This window comes from Mustelus asterias, chromosome 5, assembly GCF_964213995.1.
Source record: "Mustelus asterias chromosome 5, sMusAst1.hap1.1, whole genome shotgun sequence".
NCBI classification, from domain to species: Eukaryota; Metazoa; Chordata; class Chondrichthyes; order Carcharhiniformes; family Triakidae; genus Mustelus; species Mustelus asterias.
The window spans coordinates 4,962,503-4,980,628 of NC_135805.1; the positions used below are offsets into that span (position 1 = coordinate 4,962,503).

General features: G+C 43.8%; 1 protein-coding gene across 2 annotated transcripts in view; it reads right to left on the reverse strand.

The window, feature by feature from the left end:
* ppp2r5d (protein phosphatase 2, regulatory subunit B', delta) overlaps positions 1-18,126 on the reverse strand; it is a 209,781-nt gene that overhangs the window by 143,797 nt on the left and 47,858 nt on the right. Inside the window, exon 3 of one of the 2 annotated variants that reach the window (XM_078212139.1) lies at positions 7,306-7,483. In XM_078212139.1, coding sequence (XP_078068265.1) covers positions 7,306-7,483 — 178 coding nt within the window. Of the gene's footprint in view, positions 1-5,457; positions 5,542-7,305; positions 7,484-18,126 lie in introns of those variants that run through there. The other variant, XM_078212140.1, reaches the window with a different exon arrangement.

The window sequence follows — 18,126 nt, forward strand, 5'->3', positions numbered from 1 at the left end:
AATTATGCTGGCTGCTTTGCCAAGGCAGCAGGAAGTGTAGACAGTCAATGGATGGGAGGCTGGTTTGCATGATGGACTGAGCTACATACATTTGTAGTTCTTTGAGGTCTTGGGCAGAGCAGGAGCCATACCAAGCTGTGATACAACCAGAAAGAATGCATTTAGTGCATCTGTAAAAGTTGGTGAGAGTCGTAGCTGACATGCCAAATTTCCTTAGTCTTCTGAGAAAGTAGAGAACATAAGAACTAAGAGTAGGCCATCTGGCCCCTCATGGCTGATCTTTTTTGTAGACTCAGCTCCACTTACCCGCCCGCTCACCATAACCCTTAATTCCTTTACTGTTCAAAAATTTATCTATTCTTGCCTTAAAAACATTCAATGAGGTCGCCTCAACTGCTTCATTGGGCAGGGAATTCCACAGATTCACAACCCTTTGTGTGAAGAAGTTCCTCCTCAACTCAGTCCTAAATCTGCTTCCCCTTATTTTGAGGCTATGCCCCCTAGTTCTAGTTTCACCTGTCAGTGGAAACAACTTCCCTGCTTCTATCTTATCTATTCCCTTCATAATCTTATGTTTCTATAAGAAGAGGCATTGATGGGTTTTCTTAACTATAGTGTCAGCATGGGGGGGGACCAGGACAGGTTGTTGGTGATCTGGACACCTAAAAATTTGAAGCTCTCGACCCTTTCTACTTCGTCCCCGTTGATGTAGACAGGGTCATGGTTCACCTTTATGCTTCCTGAAGTCGATGCCAATCTCCTTCGTTTTGTTGATATTGAGGGAGAGATTATTGTCGCTGCACCAGATTTTCTATCTCATTCCTGTACGCTGTCTCATCCCACCACTGACCACTGTCTCATCATTGTTTGAGATCCGAACCACTATGGTGATGTTGTCAGCGAACTTGAAAATCAAATTGGAGGGGACTTTGGCCACACAGTCATTGGTGTATAAGGAGTACAGTAGGGGGCTGAGAACACAGGCTTGTGGGGCACCAGTGATGAGGATGATCGTGGAGGTGTTGTTGCCTATCCTCACCGATTGTGGTCTGAGAGTTAGGAAATTCAGGATCCACGAGGGGGGTGCCGAGGCCCATGCCATTGAGTTTGGAGAGGAGTTTCGTGGGAATAATGGTGTTGAAGGTTGAGCTGTAGTCAATAAATAGGAGTCTGACATAGGTGTCTTTGTTATCTAGGTGTTCCAGGGTTGAGTGTAGGGCCAGGGAGATGGCGTCTGCTATGGACCTGTTGCGGCGATAGGCAAACTGTAGTGGATCCAGGCAGTCCGGGAGGTTTGAATTGATTTGTGCCATGACTAGCCTTTCGAAGCACTTCATAAGGATGGATGTCAGAGTCACCAGCTGATAGTCATTCAGGCACGCTGCTTTTGTTTAGGTACCGGGATGATGGTCGTCTTCTTGAAGTAGATAGGGACCTCAGATTGTTGTAAAGAGAGGTTGAAGATGTCTGTGAATACTCCCGTCAGCTGATCCACACAGGATCGGAGTGCTCGTCCGGGTACCCAATCCGAGCCAATTGCTTTCCGTGGGTTGACCTTCGAGAAAGCTGCTCTGTCATCTGCAATGGTGACCTCAGATATAGGTTCATCCAGGGCTTCCAGGGTAGAGGGCGTGCTCTCGCTGATCTCTTGCTCAAAACGGGCGTGGAATGCATTGAGCTGATCAAGGAGGGGTGCACTGGAGCTGGCGATTTTACATGCCTTCATCTTGTAGCCTGTTATGTCTTGCAGACCTGGCCATTGTCGGCGGGGGTTATTGCGGCTAGCCTGGGACTCTAGCCTGGTCTTTTGGCATCTTTGATGGGTTGATTGTATCTGGCTCTCTTGTTAGGTCAGTGTCGCCTGGCTTGAACGACTCAGACCTAGACTTCAGCAAGCAGTAGATATCTCTGTTCATCCATGGTTTCCGGTTGGGGAACCACAGATTTTAATTTTAACTTGTCAACTCTCTCTCTTCACCTCATAATTTTGCACACCTCAACCAAGTCACCCCTCAGGCTTCTTCCAAGAATAACTTCAAATAAAATAGTAATAAGTTTCACAACACTTGGTTAAAGTCCAACAGGTTTATTTGGAATCATGAGCTTTCAGAGCACTGCTCCTTCAGGTGAGTGGACCAGGTGGAGCACTCACCTGATGGAAAGATCAGCACTCCAAAAGCTCATGATTCCAAATAAACTTGTTGGACTTTAACCTGGTACCCACCCCAGTCCAGTGCCGGCATCTCCACATCTAAGTAAAATAACTCCTTACAGCTAAACCTTTCAAGCCCTGGCAACATTCTTGCAAATCTCCTCTGTACTCTCTCCTGGGCAATTACGTCCTTCCTGTAACGTGGTGACCAGAACTGCACACAATATTTCAGTTGTGGCCTCAGCAGTGTTTTATACAATTCCAACATTATATCCTTATTTCTATATTTTATACCTCTGCCAATGAAAGAAAGCATTCCATATGCCTTCTTCACAACCTTGACTAAATGAACTGCTGCCTTCAGTGACCTGTATACTTGTACACCAAGACTCTCACCTTAGCATATGCTCTAAGATATTTAGCAGTACAATTGCCTGATGAACCACCGCCCACTCTTCATGTGCACGTTTGTGAGGTCTCCACTTCCTCATTAGTATCCTATTTTTAATACAACATTCTGGAACTTCCTTAGCTTTAGCTTCAATTCAAGCTGATTGTGCTACCTTACTTAATTCTGTTTCAGCTTGTTGACCCTCAACAAGAGAAGATTTACTAAACATCTTTCAGATTATCTAGATCTTTAACTAGTTCAGCTAATCAAATATCTGTCTGTAGTGTCACTTTGACCTCTGAAGGAGTTTACTTAGCCATTGCTCAGGTCACCATGCACAAAGAAAAGATTCCTGAAATCTTTTCCTATAACTTCTGACTCATGAACCTTACTTGGGCTTTCTGTAATCATGAGAGAAACTACTACTTTTGTTCTGGCTAAATCATTTCCTGGGAGCAGGTTGGCTCCATCTATGTGTATCTTCTCAACAACTCCATACCATCACTGTCCCAGACATTAGGTTACACTCCAAGTGCATGTGGTACAAATATTTGACTTTAATGCGCTCTCTGGTGAAAAAGTTTGCCTTTCCCCAGCAAGTCTTTGAGTGGCTCCTGCATCTCTTAATATAATTATAGGTTTAGCTGTCTCAGGGATAAGGGTTACTTTTCCTCTCAATAAGAATCCTTTATAGTTTTCATGTGTCTCATTCACCTCACCTGCACTCACTACAGTGTTTACAGTCGGTTTCACAGCTGTAGTTAATGTAGAATTCCTTTTCCTGAATTGCCTTTACGTACCCTAATAAGTCCCACGGATTTCAGGTGCAACTTCCAACCATCTGCATGAACACATCCCACCTTGTTACAATGGAAACACTTGTGTCTTTGAATATCACTTAAATTCTCAGTATCTTCCTTTCTGGTCCAAGGAGTTTCAAGAGTATTCCCAGCGGTTTCTGGCTACTTGCCTTCTTTTCACCGTCTCCCCTTCTTGGGTTTATGGGGTCGACAGAAAAAGTGTTTTATCTATGGACCAGCTCATAATTGCCAGCCATCCCCACTCCCTGTCTTGTTGTTGTCACCCTCTGGTCTTCAACTTGGGTTCTAACAGCTGGAGGAGGTGAATTTTTTAATTCTTCCAGGAGTATTATTTCCCCAAGAGCTTCCTACATTGCACCTGCTTTTAATGCCCAAATGAATGGTCATAATTACATTGTTTTACCCCCTCTACTTCAATATACATCTGCCAAAGCTGTGGCCTTATGGTTTCAAATTTTTGCCTGTATGCCTCAGGGATCAACTCCTATGAGCAGGAATAGCCTTTGTTAGTGCACACTAAGCCCTTCTGGCAGTGATGCTCAAACCTCACGAGTTCTACCCACTAACGGATTCCATAGGAGCAATGACCAATTTTCTTTAGGCCACTTCATTTGCTTAACTACCTTCTCAAATGAAATAAAGCTTCTATATAACTTTCTTCAAATTTTGGAAGAGCTTGTACAAATTTAAACATCCCCCCCCCCCCCCCGCCCCCTTCTGTTCCCTTTCCCATTCCTTTTCCCTTTCATCTGACGGTCAAGTTCAAGCCTTTTCATTTCCATTTTCTCTTCTCTCTTTTTCCTCGTATTGTGGATATACAAACCTAACCTGTCCAACATTTCCACACAAGACAACCCACCCATTCCAGCTATTAGACTAGTAAACCTTCTCTGCTTCTAATGCATTAACATCTCTCCTTAATAAAAGCATTAACAAAGTGAGCATTGGTCCTATAAAAATGCGCCTGGGGATTGGCAATGGCAAGAAAGATGGATGAATTAAACAGGCATTGTGCATTTATCTTCACTATAGAGGACACAAGTAACATCCCAGAAATTGCTGTAAATCAGGAAATGGAAGAGAGGGAGAAACTCAGGAAAATTATAATAGATCAGGTAAGTGAGCAAACTGTTGAGTTTGTGGGCTGACAAACCCCATGGTTTGGATGGACTTCACCTTAAGGTTGTGGAAAATTGGCTAATGAGATTGTTGATGGTTTTAGTTTTCCAAAATTCTCTAGATTTGGGGAAGGTTCCATTAGTTTGGAAGATAGTAAATGTAACTCCTTTATTCAAAAGGGAGGGAGACAGAAAGCAGGAAACTGCAGGCTAAAACCGCGAAAGAAGTGGCTAATGCGATAGTTTAATTTTCCAAAATTCCCTAGATTTGAAGAAAATTCTATTAGATTGGAAAATTGCAAATGTAACTTCTTTGTTGAAAAATGGAGACAGAAAGCAGACCAGTTAGTTTTCTACTCTGCCCCTTCCTGTCACGGTCTGTATCATTTTCCATATTAGTACCTCTCTCTCATCTTGTCTCATTACTCTTTGGTATACCTCATCTTCCCAAATCTGATCCCTTGTACCACTATTCAGTTTAAAACTCTCTCTACTCCCATCGTTATACAGCTTGCTAGGACATCAGCTCCAGCACAGTCCAGGTGTAGATCGCCCCAAGGTACAGACCTCACTTTCCCCAGTACTGGTGCCAGTGTCCCACGAAACGGAAACCACTTCTCCCACACCTTTGAGCCACGTGTTAATTTCTCTAATCTCATCTCTCCTGTGCCAATTTGCACATGACTGAGGTAATAATCCAGAAATTACCATTGAGGTTCTGCTTCTTAATTTGGTGCATAGCTCCCATACTGACTATGCAAAACTCCCTTCCACATCCTGTTAATGTTGTTGGTACCTATATGGACAATGACATCAAATCTTCCTCCTCACTGCAGGTTCCTCACCAGCCCAGAGCAGATGTCCTGAACACTGGCACCAAGCAGGCAACACAGCCGCCTGGACTCTTGCTTCTTGCTACATAGAACAAGGTCAATCCCCCTCACTATAGTATCCCCACTACAGCTACATTCTTACGTGTTCCCCCGACTTGAATGGCTTCCTGTATCTCAGTGCCATGGTCGGTCAGCTCATCCACCCTGCAGCCTCCACTCTCATCCAAACAAGCTGAAAGGACCTCAAACCTGTTGGACAATTGTAGTTACCTGTTAAATAATGTTTGATCTGTATTGATTTCAGTTTGCTTTTTACAGAAAAAGTCTTAAAATATGAAATCTTAACCTTCAATCTCTCTGTTTGGGAGAGCCATTGCTTTTTAAAAATTAGCAGTCTCCAAGAGGCATCGTAACATCTTACTTATATTAAAATTCATGATTTTGAATGCTTTTATCAAATCTCCCCTTATTTTTCACTGCTCTAAATCCCAGTTGCTCCATATAACTGATACAATTCTAATGAATCTACCTTCTGTGCCCATTTTAAGAAGAGAAACAGGCATAATAATCCAGCTGGTGAATAATTAGTGATTTATAAAAGTTTGGTATAAATTCCTTGCTTTTGTACTCTATGCCTATTTAACAAAGTATGACTTTTTTTTTTAAAACAGCCTTCTCAATAGCCCGGTTACTGTCAAAGACTGGTGCACATTGAACTCAGTAAGAAGTTTAACAACACCAGGTTAAAGTCCAACAGGTTTATTTGGTAGCAAAAGCCACACAAGCTTTCGAAGCTCTAAGCCCCTTCTTCAGGTGAGTGGGAATTCTGTTCACAAACAGAGTTTATAAAGACACAGACTCAATTTACATGAATAATGGTTGGAATGCGAATACTTACAACTAATCAAGTCTTTAAGAAACAAAACAATGGGAGTGGAGAGAGCATCAAGACAGGCTAAAAAGATGTGCATTGTCTCCAGACAAGACAGCCAGTGAAACTCTGCAGGTCCACGCAACTGTGGGGGTTACAAATAGTGTGACATGAACCCAATATCCCGGTTGAGGCCGTCCGCGTGTGTGCGGAACTTGGCTATCAGTTTCTGCTCAGCGACTCTGCGCTGTCGTGTGTCGCGCACGACAGCGCAGAGTCGCTGAGCAGAAACTGATAGCCAAGTTCCGCACACACGCGGACGGCCTCAACCGGGATATTGGGTTCATGTCACACTATTTGTAACCCCCACAGTTGCGTGGACCTGCAGAGTTTCACTGGCTGTCTTGTCTGGAGACAATGCACATCTTTTTAGCCTGTCTTGATGCTCTCTCCACTCACGTTGTTTTGTTTCTTAAAGACTTGATTAGTTGTAAGTATTCGCATTCCAACCATTATTCATGTAAATTGAGTGTGTCTTTATAAGCTCTGTTTGTGAACAGAATTCCCACTCACCTGAAGAAGGGGCTTAGAGCTTCGAAAGCTTGTGTGGCTTTTGCTACCAAATAAACCTGTTGGACTTTAACCTGGTGTTGTTAAACTTCTTACTGTGTTTACCCCAGTCCAACGCCGGCATCTCCACATCAGCACATTGAACTCCCAGGAGTGTCTGTTCCTGCAACCCACTGCCTCATTTCCGACCCAAACTAATCACTTCACACTTATCCGCATTAAATTCAAATCTACCAAATGTTGGTCCTATTCACCAGTCTATGTATTCTCATGAATCTGTTACCATCTTCCTTCTACACAACTATTGCTGGAGGAGGCCACAAGCCAAATTAACAGCCGCCATTCAGAGGGGGAAAAAAAACATCGAATCCCGACAATGCAGAGACCATTCAGCCCATCCAGTCTGCACAGACTCTGAAACAAGATTTAACTCAGTGCCACCCCCCGCCCCCAATGGCCAATCTACCTAACCTGCACATCTTTGGACTGTGGCACCCAAGAAAACCACTATTATTTTCAAACAAGGTTGTAAATGAGATTTTGCCTTACCTTTAAGTGCTGGCAGTTTTTGAAGTTCTCTATTTTTAGCCAGATTGAAGCGAGATGAACTCTGGCGTCTCTCTTTCTTCACTATCTGTGGCCCTCCAGAGTATTTGATTTTATTGAGCTGGGTTTGAGGAGGAGCACTGTTACTTGGACGTTTGTTTGCAGCTGGCTGCTGTTGAACCTGTAACAAATCAACATTTTTCATGTTCCGGCTCCAAAAAACAGTTTCAAAAACCTTATTTCTATCCGAATAAACTTTTTCCAAACAATATACTTCGGAGGGCACTTCAGTAAACCATGACTGTTCATGCATACAATGAATAGACTCAGGAACATGTGTGATATGCTATTTATAATAGAAACAAAGTGCAAACGTTCATACCAGTACAAAGTAAATCATTCATTGTAGAAAAACAAGCAGCACTACTTTAATATTCTGCTGGCAGGGTGGTATGAGTATTTGTTACACCTGTTTTTATCTTTCCCCTGGGCTCCTGGTGTCTATCAAACACAATCAGGTCCCCAACAGGTTCTGGACAATATCCAGGCTTGGGCTGACAAGCGGCAAGTACAAGAGGATCAAAGGTTATCGGCGGTAAATGGGAAGGGGGGAATTCAAAACAAACCGATCAGCCATGATCTTATTAGACCTTCATGACTCCCAAAGTATGTCCACCAGACACAAGTCAGCAGTGTGATGAGAGACACTCCACTTGTCAAGATGAATGCAGCTCCAAAAATACTAAAAAAAGCTCGACACTAAGCAGCCCACTTGACTGGCACCCCATCCACAAACATTCACTCCCTCTTTCTCCGACAGTGTTACTGACGTCAAGATGAACTCACCAAGGCTCCTTGGAAGCAACGCCGACTAAATCCACAACAACCACTATCTAGAAGGACAAAGATAGCAGGAAAAACCAGCACCTGCAAGTTTGCCTCCAAGCCTGGAATGCACTGCCAGTAGAGGTGGTGGAAGCAGGCACGCTAGCAACGTTCAGGGAATATCTTGATAGACACATGAATAGGAAGCGAACAGAGGGATGGAAACCATGAATTGGCAAAAAGTAGTGTCTAAATAAAGATTAGGAATTGGAGCAGGCTTGGTGAGCTTAAGGACTTGTTCCTGTGCTGTACTGTTCCTGGAGATACTGATACCTCAGTATGCCACTGTTCTAATTGGAAGCAGCACTACTGGATCTGGTTCTGAGGAATGAGGTCCATCATCATCCTTCCATCTACATATGATGGCCATTCAGCAAATTGATGATGGGATAGTTTCATATGGTGCATTCTTTGACGGCTGAAGAGACCAATTTGTGACAGGCAGGTTCTGCCACAAATATCGCTTATAGAATCCCTACTGTGCAGAAGGAGGGTTATCAGGTGTCATTATTTTCAGCGTTGAGCCTATTATCAAGCTGCTGTAGCCAGCGAACGTTACAGTAATGCATACCAGCCCACAAGTAATGGTGTCATTTTCCCATGTTGTTTGGCTAGTGTTTCCCATGTGTGAAAATTCATGTCATGCTTGCAAGCATCTTTGAAGCGAGGCTATTGGTCTTTTTGCTCCAGCTACCTCGCCATACAGAATATCCTTGTGAATGCGTCAGTCTACCATCCTACAAACATACCTGAACTAGTGAAGTCACCTCTGCTTGTCAAGTGGTAGCATATGTGGGAGATGTGTCTTCGAAATTTAATCCTTCCATGAAATGCTGTAATGTGCCCCAAACAGTAAAGCCGAAAATCACTGGCCTTTCTTGATAGCTATAAGCTCCTCCATGTTTAACAGCTTACAATAAACATTCTGAGAACACAGGCCTCATGGACAGTACCTCGATCCCAAGAGTCAGCTTGTGTTTTATAGGTCAGCCAAAGTTGGTAGCTTCTTTCTCCAAATGTGCATCAAATTCCACATTAAGAGGCAGATCGTCAGTCATTCTGAATCCAAGGTAGAAAATATTAAGGAAAGACTTGCATGGGAGACACAATCCAAGTGTCTATGTAGCTGAGTATCTGTGCAAGTAACCGACAGTGCACTGTCAGTTTCCTGATGACAGTGTTATACCCAGGCACTCTCCCATGCCCTATCCCATAACCCCACACATTTTACCATGGCTAATCCATCTAACCTACACATCTTGGGACACTAAGGGGCATGGCATGGCCAATCCACCTAACCTGCACATTTTGGACTGTGGGAGGAAACTGGAGTACTCGGCATAAAGCCATGCAGACAGGAGGAAGTACAAACTTCACACAGTTACCCAAGGCCAGAATTGAACCCGGGTCCCTGGCGCTGAGGCGCAGCAATGCAACCACTGTGCCAGTCTTGTCCTGCTGATGGTGTTGAATGTTTATATATATATATATCCAGTTTTCTACATTTCTCTTGTAGCTGGTGTATGGAGAAGGACATGTCGACAACACAAAAACAACATGTGCTTCTGGACAAACTGGATCTCCAAGTAGATGGGAGTCTTTTCACCATGATTCTAGTAAAGATCTTCCTAGTGACACTGAGCAGTGAGATACCTATGTAGTTGAAATCACCTCTGCCACAGGAATATGAATAGGCCATTTGATCCTTCTCCACCATTCAATAAGATCATGGCTGATCTGTTTGTGGGCTCAGCTCCACTTTCCTGCCTGTCCCTAATAAGAACATAAGAAATAGGAGCAGGAGTAGGCCATCTAGCCCCTCGAGCCTGCCCCGCCATTCAATAAGATCATGGCTGATCTGATAGTGGTTTAGTTCCACTTACCCGCCCGCTCCCCATAACCCTTAATTCCCTTATTGATCAGAAATCTATCTACCTGTGACTTAAACATATTTAACCAGGTAGCCTCCACTGCTTCAATGGGCAGAGAATTCCAGAGATTCACTACCCTCAGAGAGAAGAAGTTCCTCCTCAACTCTGTTCTAAACTGACTCCTCCTTATTTTGAGGCTGTGTCCTCTAGTTCTTGTTTCCTTTCTAAGTGGAAATAACCTCGCTGCTTCTACCCTGTTAGCCCCTTCATTATCTTATATGTCTCTATAAAGATCTCCCCTCAGCCTTCTAAACTCCAACGAGTACAGGTCCAATCTACTCAATCTCTCCTCATAAGCTAACCCCCTCATCTCTGGTATCAACCTGGTGAACCTTCTCTGTACTCCCTCCAAGGCCAATATATCCTTTCTCAAATAAGGGGACCAAAATTGCACACAGTACTCTAGTTGCGGCCTCACCAGTACCCTGTACAATTGCAGCAAGACCTCCCTGCTTTTATACTCCATCCCCTTCGCGATAAAGGCCAACATTCCATTCGCCTTCTTGATCACCTGCTGCACCTGCAAACTGAGTTTTTGCAATTCATGCACAAGGACCCCCAGGTCCCTCTGCACAGTAGCATGTTTTAATTTTTCACCATTTAAATAATAGTCCATTTTACTATTATTCCTTCCAAAGTGGATAACCTCACACTTGTCAACGTTATACTCCATCTGCCAGATCCTTGCCCACTCACAGCCTATCCAAATCTCTCTGCAGACTTTCCGCATCCTCCACGCAATTCGCTTTCCCACTCATCTTTGTGTCATCCTCAAACTTTGTTACCCTACACTCGGTCCCATCCTAATAACCCTAGACCAGGTTTCTTCAAAGTGGGAGTCGCGACTGGGTCATGGCGTTCCCCAAAGATCGCCTGACTTAGGTGCCAAGAACTGCACACTATTTTAAAATAGAGTAGAATGAAGCACCATTGAAAACGCTTCTAAAGCAAAAGTAGAGTAGATTTTGTAACATCTTCTGTACAGCAAGACATGAAATAAACATTAATAGAAGTCCCTGCCCATAAAAGGCGACAGTGATCAGGTCAATGCCCTGTACATACACTTGGTGCCAAGCACCCAGTACATACATGCTTTTGGCGAGAATTCAGAGTCAAGCTTCTTTCACTTGCGAGCTAGACAAGAGGACATTGGACATGGATTGTTTTGTTATAAGAAAGAGATGGCCAGAGACACTAATAGGCAGTGCACCTGGTGGCCAAGATCTCACATCAGAATCTGCTGGAGTACTGCTCCTGAGAGTTCACAACAGAGCGCCAGGGCCTCTGGTGAACAGCCTACAAAGAAGAAACTAAAATCAGGAACACAGCAGTATAAAGATGATACCTTGAGGTATGGTTTTGTTAATTGTGCCAATGCAAATCAGAATGCAGGGAAATACTGGCGAACAAGTGTTTAAAACCCTCAAAACTGCAAAGGCATCTGAAGACTAAGCATGGCAATCCTTTTATTCATTTCATTGGTGGGATATGGGCATCGCTGGCTGACTAGCATTTATTGTCCATCCCTAGTTGCCCTTGATTGATACAACTGAGCGGCTTGCTAGGCCATTTCAGAGGGTAGTTGAGAGTCAACCACGTTGCTATGGCTCAGGAGTCACATGCAGACCAGACAAGGACGGCAGATTTCCTTTCCTAAAGGACATTAGTGATGGGTTTCCCTGACAATGGTTTCATGATCATCAGTGAATTCTTAATTCCAGATTTTTTTTTATTGAATTCAAATTCCATCAGCTGAGTTTCTGGATTAATAATCTAGCAACAATACCACTAGGCCATCACCTCTCTGATCAGGAAGACAAACTTTGGATTTTTTTCAAAGCATGCAGCAAGAACTGAAATCATCAGTTGTTGTTAGCAGGAATTTAGCATTGGATGAGAGAGGACAATTAGCCTCTTATTTGGTAGCTTACCACGTAGCTGAAGAGAAAATGCCTCACATTTAATTCTCCGTGCAACACTAAACATGGTTTGCACGGACCTAGGTGAGAGGTCAGGTGAAAAACTGAATGCATCCCACTTAGTGATAACGCGGTGGCTTACCATATTACGGAGAATTCAAAAGTTTATTTCTTGTTTAAAGTTAGCACAGGAGTTCTCAATACAGTTGGAAGAAAGTACAGACGTTACATTGTGCAACCTTGTTAGTTTATATCGGATTTGTTTGGCACATTGAATTTTTTTGAGGATATGCTGTGATGTTTCACATTACCAACCAACACGACCGACACACGATCTTTGAAGTGTTGAACTACATGATCTGCCCAAGACCGCAATAAACTACAAAAGGTCATGAATGAAACCCAGTCCATCTCGCAAACCAGCCTCCCATCCACTGACTCCGTCTACACTTCCCGCTGCCTCGGCAAAGCAGCCAGCATAATCAAGGATCCCACGCACCTCAGACATTCTCTCTTCCATTATCTTCCGTTGGGAAAAAGATGCAAAAGTCTGAGGATACATACCAATCGAATCAAGAACAGCTTTTTTTCTGCTATCAGACTTTTGAATGGACTTATCTTGCATTAAGTTGATCTTTCTCTACACCCTAGTTATGACTGTAGTACTACATTCTGCACTCTCTCGTTTCCTTCTCTATGAACGGTATGTTTTGTCTGTATAGCGCACAAGAAACAATACTTTTCACTGTATGCTAATACATGTGACAATAATAAATCAAATTGGAAAGTGTGGGCTCAATTGGGTTAATTGCAGAGGAATCACAAAAAACAGTAGTTATAAGGATTAAGGAAGTCCAGCTGGTCAGGACATTGTCCGAAATCATTGGCATCAAAAGCAATTCCATCCGTCTTGAAAGAAACTGTGAAAATTGTGAATTTCATTAAACACAACGCACTCAACGGCTTTTTGAGTCTCTCTGTTCCAAAATGGGGGCTGAGTGCACACATTTATTGTTCCACACAGGACCAAGCAGGCTCATCTGTCACTTAAAAGGTATGTGACTGTGGCGTGGGTCCCAAAGGTCAGCCACTTGCAAAAGTGAGTCCCAGGAAAGAAAGTTCGAAAAAACAAACTGCGCTCGACTACTTTGCCTTAAATTCAAAGATCCAGCCTCCACTATATTCTGGGGGAGGTAATTCAACACACTAACGGCCCTTTGGGGGAAAATGTTACGCATCTCATTTTAAAATCAAGAGATCTTCCTTTTAAGACAAAGTCCCTTAGTTTAAGTCCCCCCCCGCAAGAGTAAACACCCGTTGGGTATCTACCCTATGAAGTTCTCTCAGGATCTGAGGTTTCAGTAAGGTCACCCCTTATTCTTCTAAATTCCAGTGGATATAGGCCCACCTTGTTCAACCTTATAAGACAACCCCTCATCACAGGAACAAGTATTCCAGATGTGGTCTCACCAGGACTCTGTCCGGCTGTACTGCTATATTGCATTCCTCTTGCAATAAATGCCTTCCTCATCACTTGCTGTGCCTGCACACTAAACTGTGGAGATCGATCCTTAAAAGGGACAAACTGCAAAAGGTCACATGACCTGGGGAACCAATAGAAAAGCAGGGTGTGGGATTATTATGGTGAGCTCAGGTTTATTGGAAACCTTCATGGAAGCTGACTGGCAGCCATGAGGCTGCAAAGGTTCTATATTATAGTTATGTGTCAATAAACATTATAGTTGTTATTTACCTAACCAGTGAACAGGAATGACATTGGCAATGAGGATAAAAATTAAAAAATGGTTCTAAGATTGTTGAACAAAGAACAAAGAACAGTACAGCACAGGAAACAGGCCCTTCGGCCCTCCAAGCCTGTGCCGCTCCTTGGTCCAACTAGACCAATCGTTTGTATCCCTCCATTCCCAGGCTGCTCATGTGACTATCCAGGTAAGTCTTAAACGATGTCAGCGTGCCTGCCTCCACCACCCTACTTGGCAGCGCATTCCAAGCCCCCACCACCCTCTGTGTAAAAAACATCCCTCTGATATCTGAGTTATACTTTGCCCCTCTCACCTTGAGACCGTGACCTCTCGTGATCGTCACCTCCGACCTGGGAAAAAGCTTCCCACTGTTCACCCTATCTATCCCCTTCATAATCTTGTACACCTCTATTAGATCTCCCCTCATTCTCCGTCTTTCCAAGGAGAACAACCCCAGTCTACCCAATCTCTCCTCATAGCCAAGACCCTCCATACCAGGCAACATCCTGGTAAACCTTCTCTGCACTCTCTCCAATGCCTCCACGTCCTTCTGGTAGTGCGGCAACCAGAACTGGACGCAGTACTCCAAATGTGGCCTAACCAGCATTCTATACAGCTGCATCATCAGACTCCAGCTTTTATACTCTATACCCCGTCCTATAAAGGCAAGCATACCATATGCCTTCTTCACCACCTTCTCCACCTGTGTTGCCACCTTCAAGGATTTGTGGACTTGCACACCTAGGTCCCTCTGTGTTTCTATACTCCTGATGACTCTGCCATTTATTGTATAACTCCTCCCTACATTATTTCTTCCAAAATGCATCACTTCACATTTATCCGGATTAAACTCCATTTGCCACCTCTCCGCCCAATTTTCCAGCCTATCTATATCCTGCTGTATTGCCCGACAATGCTCTTCGCTATCCGCAAGTCCAGCCATCTTCGTGTCATCCACAAACTTGCTGATTACACCAGTTACACCTTCTTCCAAATCATTTATATATATATCACAAATAGCAGAGGTCCCAGTACAGAGCCCTGCGGAACACCACTGGTCACAGACCTCCAGCCGGAAAAAGACCCTTCGACCACTACCCTCTGTCTCCTATGGCCAAGCCAGTTCTCCACCCATCTAGCCACTTCTCCTTGTATCCCATGAGCCTTAACCTTCTTAACCAACCTGCCATGTGGGACTTTGTCAAATGCCTTACTGAAATCCATATAGACGTAGGCCATTAGAAGTAGGCCATTCGGCCCTTCGAGCCTGCTCCACCATTCATTATGATCATGGCTGATTAAATTCAATGCCCTGATTCTGCCTTCCCCCATATCCCTTTAGTCCCAAGAGCTACATTTAAGTTATTCTTGAAATCAGACAATGCTTTGGCCTGAACTATGTGGCAGTGAATTCCACACATTCACCACCTTCTGGGTGAAGAAATTTCTCCTCGCCTCAGTCCCAAAAGGTTTACCTCTTACCTTCAAACTCTGACCCCTAGTTCTGGACTCCCCCACCATCAAGAACATTCTTTCTGAATCTACCATCTCTAACCCTGTTAGAATATTATACGTTTCTAGGAGATCCCCTCTCTCTCTTCTAAACTCCAATGAATACAATCCTAACTGACTTTGTATCTTTTAGAAATTTGTCAGCTTTGCCTAGTCTGGTCTAAATGTGACTCCAGATCCACAACAATGTGGATCTTAAGTACCCTCAGAGTTGGGAAATAAATACTGACTCAACCAGCAACGCCTACATCCCACAAGAGTTTTTTTTTAAAAATCAAGTGGAATTCTCCAATCCCACCCACAGCTGGTTTAGTGGAGAATCTCGCAGGAGAATAATTGGAAAACCACTGGCATCAAAATACATTGCAATTTTCCCAGTTGCAGGTTGGCTGTCCCACTGCTTGGTGGGACAGCCAACATGGATGGGTACGTGGGACTGGGATATCACAGCAATTACTGAAACATGGTTACGGGAGGGACAGGACTGGCAGCTCAATGTTCCAGGGTACAGATGCGATAGGAAAGATAGAACAGGAGGTAAGAGAGGAAGGGGAGTTGCACTTTTGATTCGGGAAAATATCACAGCAGTGCTGAGAGGGGATATATCCGAGGGTTCGCCCACTGAGTCTATCTGGGTAGAACTGAGAAATAAGGGGGAAATCACTTTGATAGGGTTGTATTATAGGCCCCCAAATAGTCGGTGGGAAATTGGAGGAGCAAATATGTAAGGAGATTACAGATAGCTCCAAGAATAATAGGGTGGTAATAGTAGGGGATTTTAACTTTCCCAGCATTGACTGGGACAGCCATAGTATTAATGGGTTGAATGGAGAGAAGTTTGATGACTGTATTCAGGAGAAATTTCTCATTCAGTATGTGGATGGCCCGACTAGAGAGGGGGAAAAACCTGGCCTCCGCTTGGGAAATAAGGAAGGATAGGTGACAGAAGTGTTAGATCACTTTGGGACCAGTGACCATAATTCTATCAGTTTTAAGATAGCTATGAAGAATGATAGGTCTGGCCCAAAAGTTAAAATTCTAAATTGGGGCAAGGCCAATTTTGATGGCATCAGGCAGGAACTTTCAAAAGTTAATTGGGGGAGTCTGTGGGAAGGCAAAAGGGACATCTGATAAGTGGGGGAGGCTTTCAAAAGTGTATTAACCAGGGTTCAGGGTAAGCATATTTCTCTTAGACTGAAGGGCAAGGCTGGCAGAAGTCAGGAACCCTGGATGACTCGGGATATCGAGGCCCTGGTCAAGAAGTAGTAGGCACATGACATGCATAGGCAGCTGGGATCAAGTGAATCCCTTGAAGAGTATAGGGGGTGTAGGAGTAGAGTTAAGAGAGAAATCAGGAGGGCAAAAAGGGGACACGAGATTGTTTTGGCAGATAAGGCAAAGGAGAATCCAAAGAGCTTCTACAAATACATAAAGGGCCAAAGAGTAACGAGAGAGAGAGAGAGAGTAGGGCCTCTTAAGGATCAACAAGGTCATCTATGTGCGGATCCACACAAGATAGGCGAGATCCTAAATGAATATTTCTCATCAGTATTTACTGTTGAGAAAAGCATGGATGTTAGGGAACTTGGGGAAATAAATAGTGACATCTTGAGGAGTGTACATATTACAGAGAGAGGGGTGCTGGAAGTCTTAAAGCGCATCAAGGTAGATAAATCCCTGGGACCTGATGAAGTGTATCCCAGGACATTGTGGGAGGCTAGGGAGGAAATGGCAGGTCCCCTAGCAGAGATATTTGAATCATCAATCGTCACGGGTGAGGTGCCTGAAGATTGGAGGATGACAATTGTGCCTTTGTTTAAAAAGGGCTGCAGCGAAAAGCCTGGGAATGACATCTGTGGTGGGCAAGTTGTTGGAAGGTATTTTGAGAGACAGAATCTACAGGCATTTAGAGACACAAGGACTGATTAGGGACAGTCAGCATGGCCTTGTAAGTGGAAAATCATGTCTCACAAATTTGATTGAGTTTTTTGAAGGGGTCACCAAGGTGGTAAATGAGGTCAATGCAGTTGATATCGTCTACATGGGCTTTAGCAAGGCCTTTGACAAGGTAGCACATGGTAGATTGTTGCATAAAGTTAAATCTCATGGGATCCAGGGTGAGGTATCTAAATGGATACAAAATTGATTTAATGACAGAGGCTAGAGGGTGGTTGTAGAGGGTTGTTTTTCCAAACTAGAGGCCTGTGACCAGCGGTGTGTCTCAGGGATCAGTGCTGGGCCCACTGTTATTTGTCATTGATATTAATGATTTGGATGAGAATATAGGAGGCATGGTTAGTATGTTTGCAGATGACACCAAGATTGGTGGTATAGTGAACAGTGAAGAAAGTTATCTCCGATTGCAATGGGATCTTGATCAATTGGGCCAACGAATGGCAGGTGGAGTTTAATTTAGATAAATGCGAGGTGATGCATTCTGGTAGATTGAACCAGGGCAGGACTTACTCAGTTAACGGTAGGGCGTTGGGGAGAGTTACAGAACAAAGAGATCTAGGGGTACATGTTCATAGCTCCTTGAAAGTGGAGTCACAGGTGGACAGAATGGTGAAGATGGCATTCAGCATGCTTGGTTTCATTGGTCACAACATTGAATACAGGAGTTGGGATGTCTTGTTGAAGTTGTAGAAGACATTGGTAAGGCCACACTTGGAATACTGTGTACAGTTCTGGTCACCCTATTATAGAAAGGATATTATTAAACTAGAAAGAGTGCAGAAAAGATTTACTAGGATGCTACCAGGACTTGATGGTTTGAGTTATAAGGAGAGGCTGGATAGACTGGGATGTTTTCGT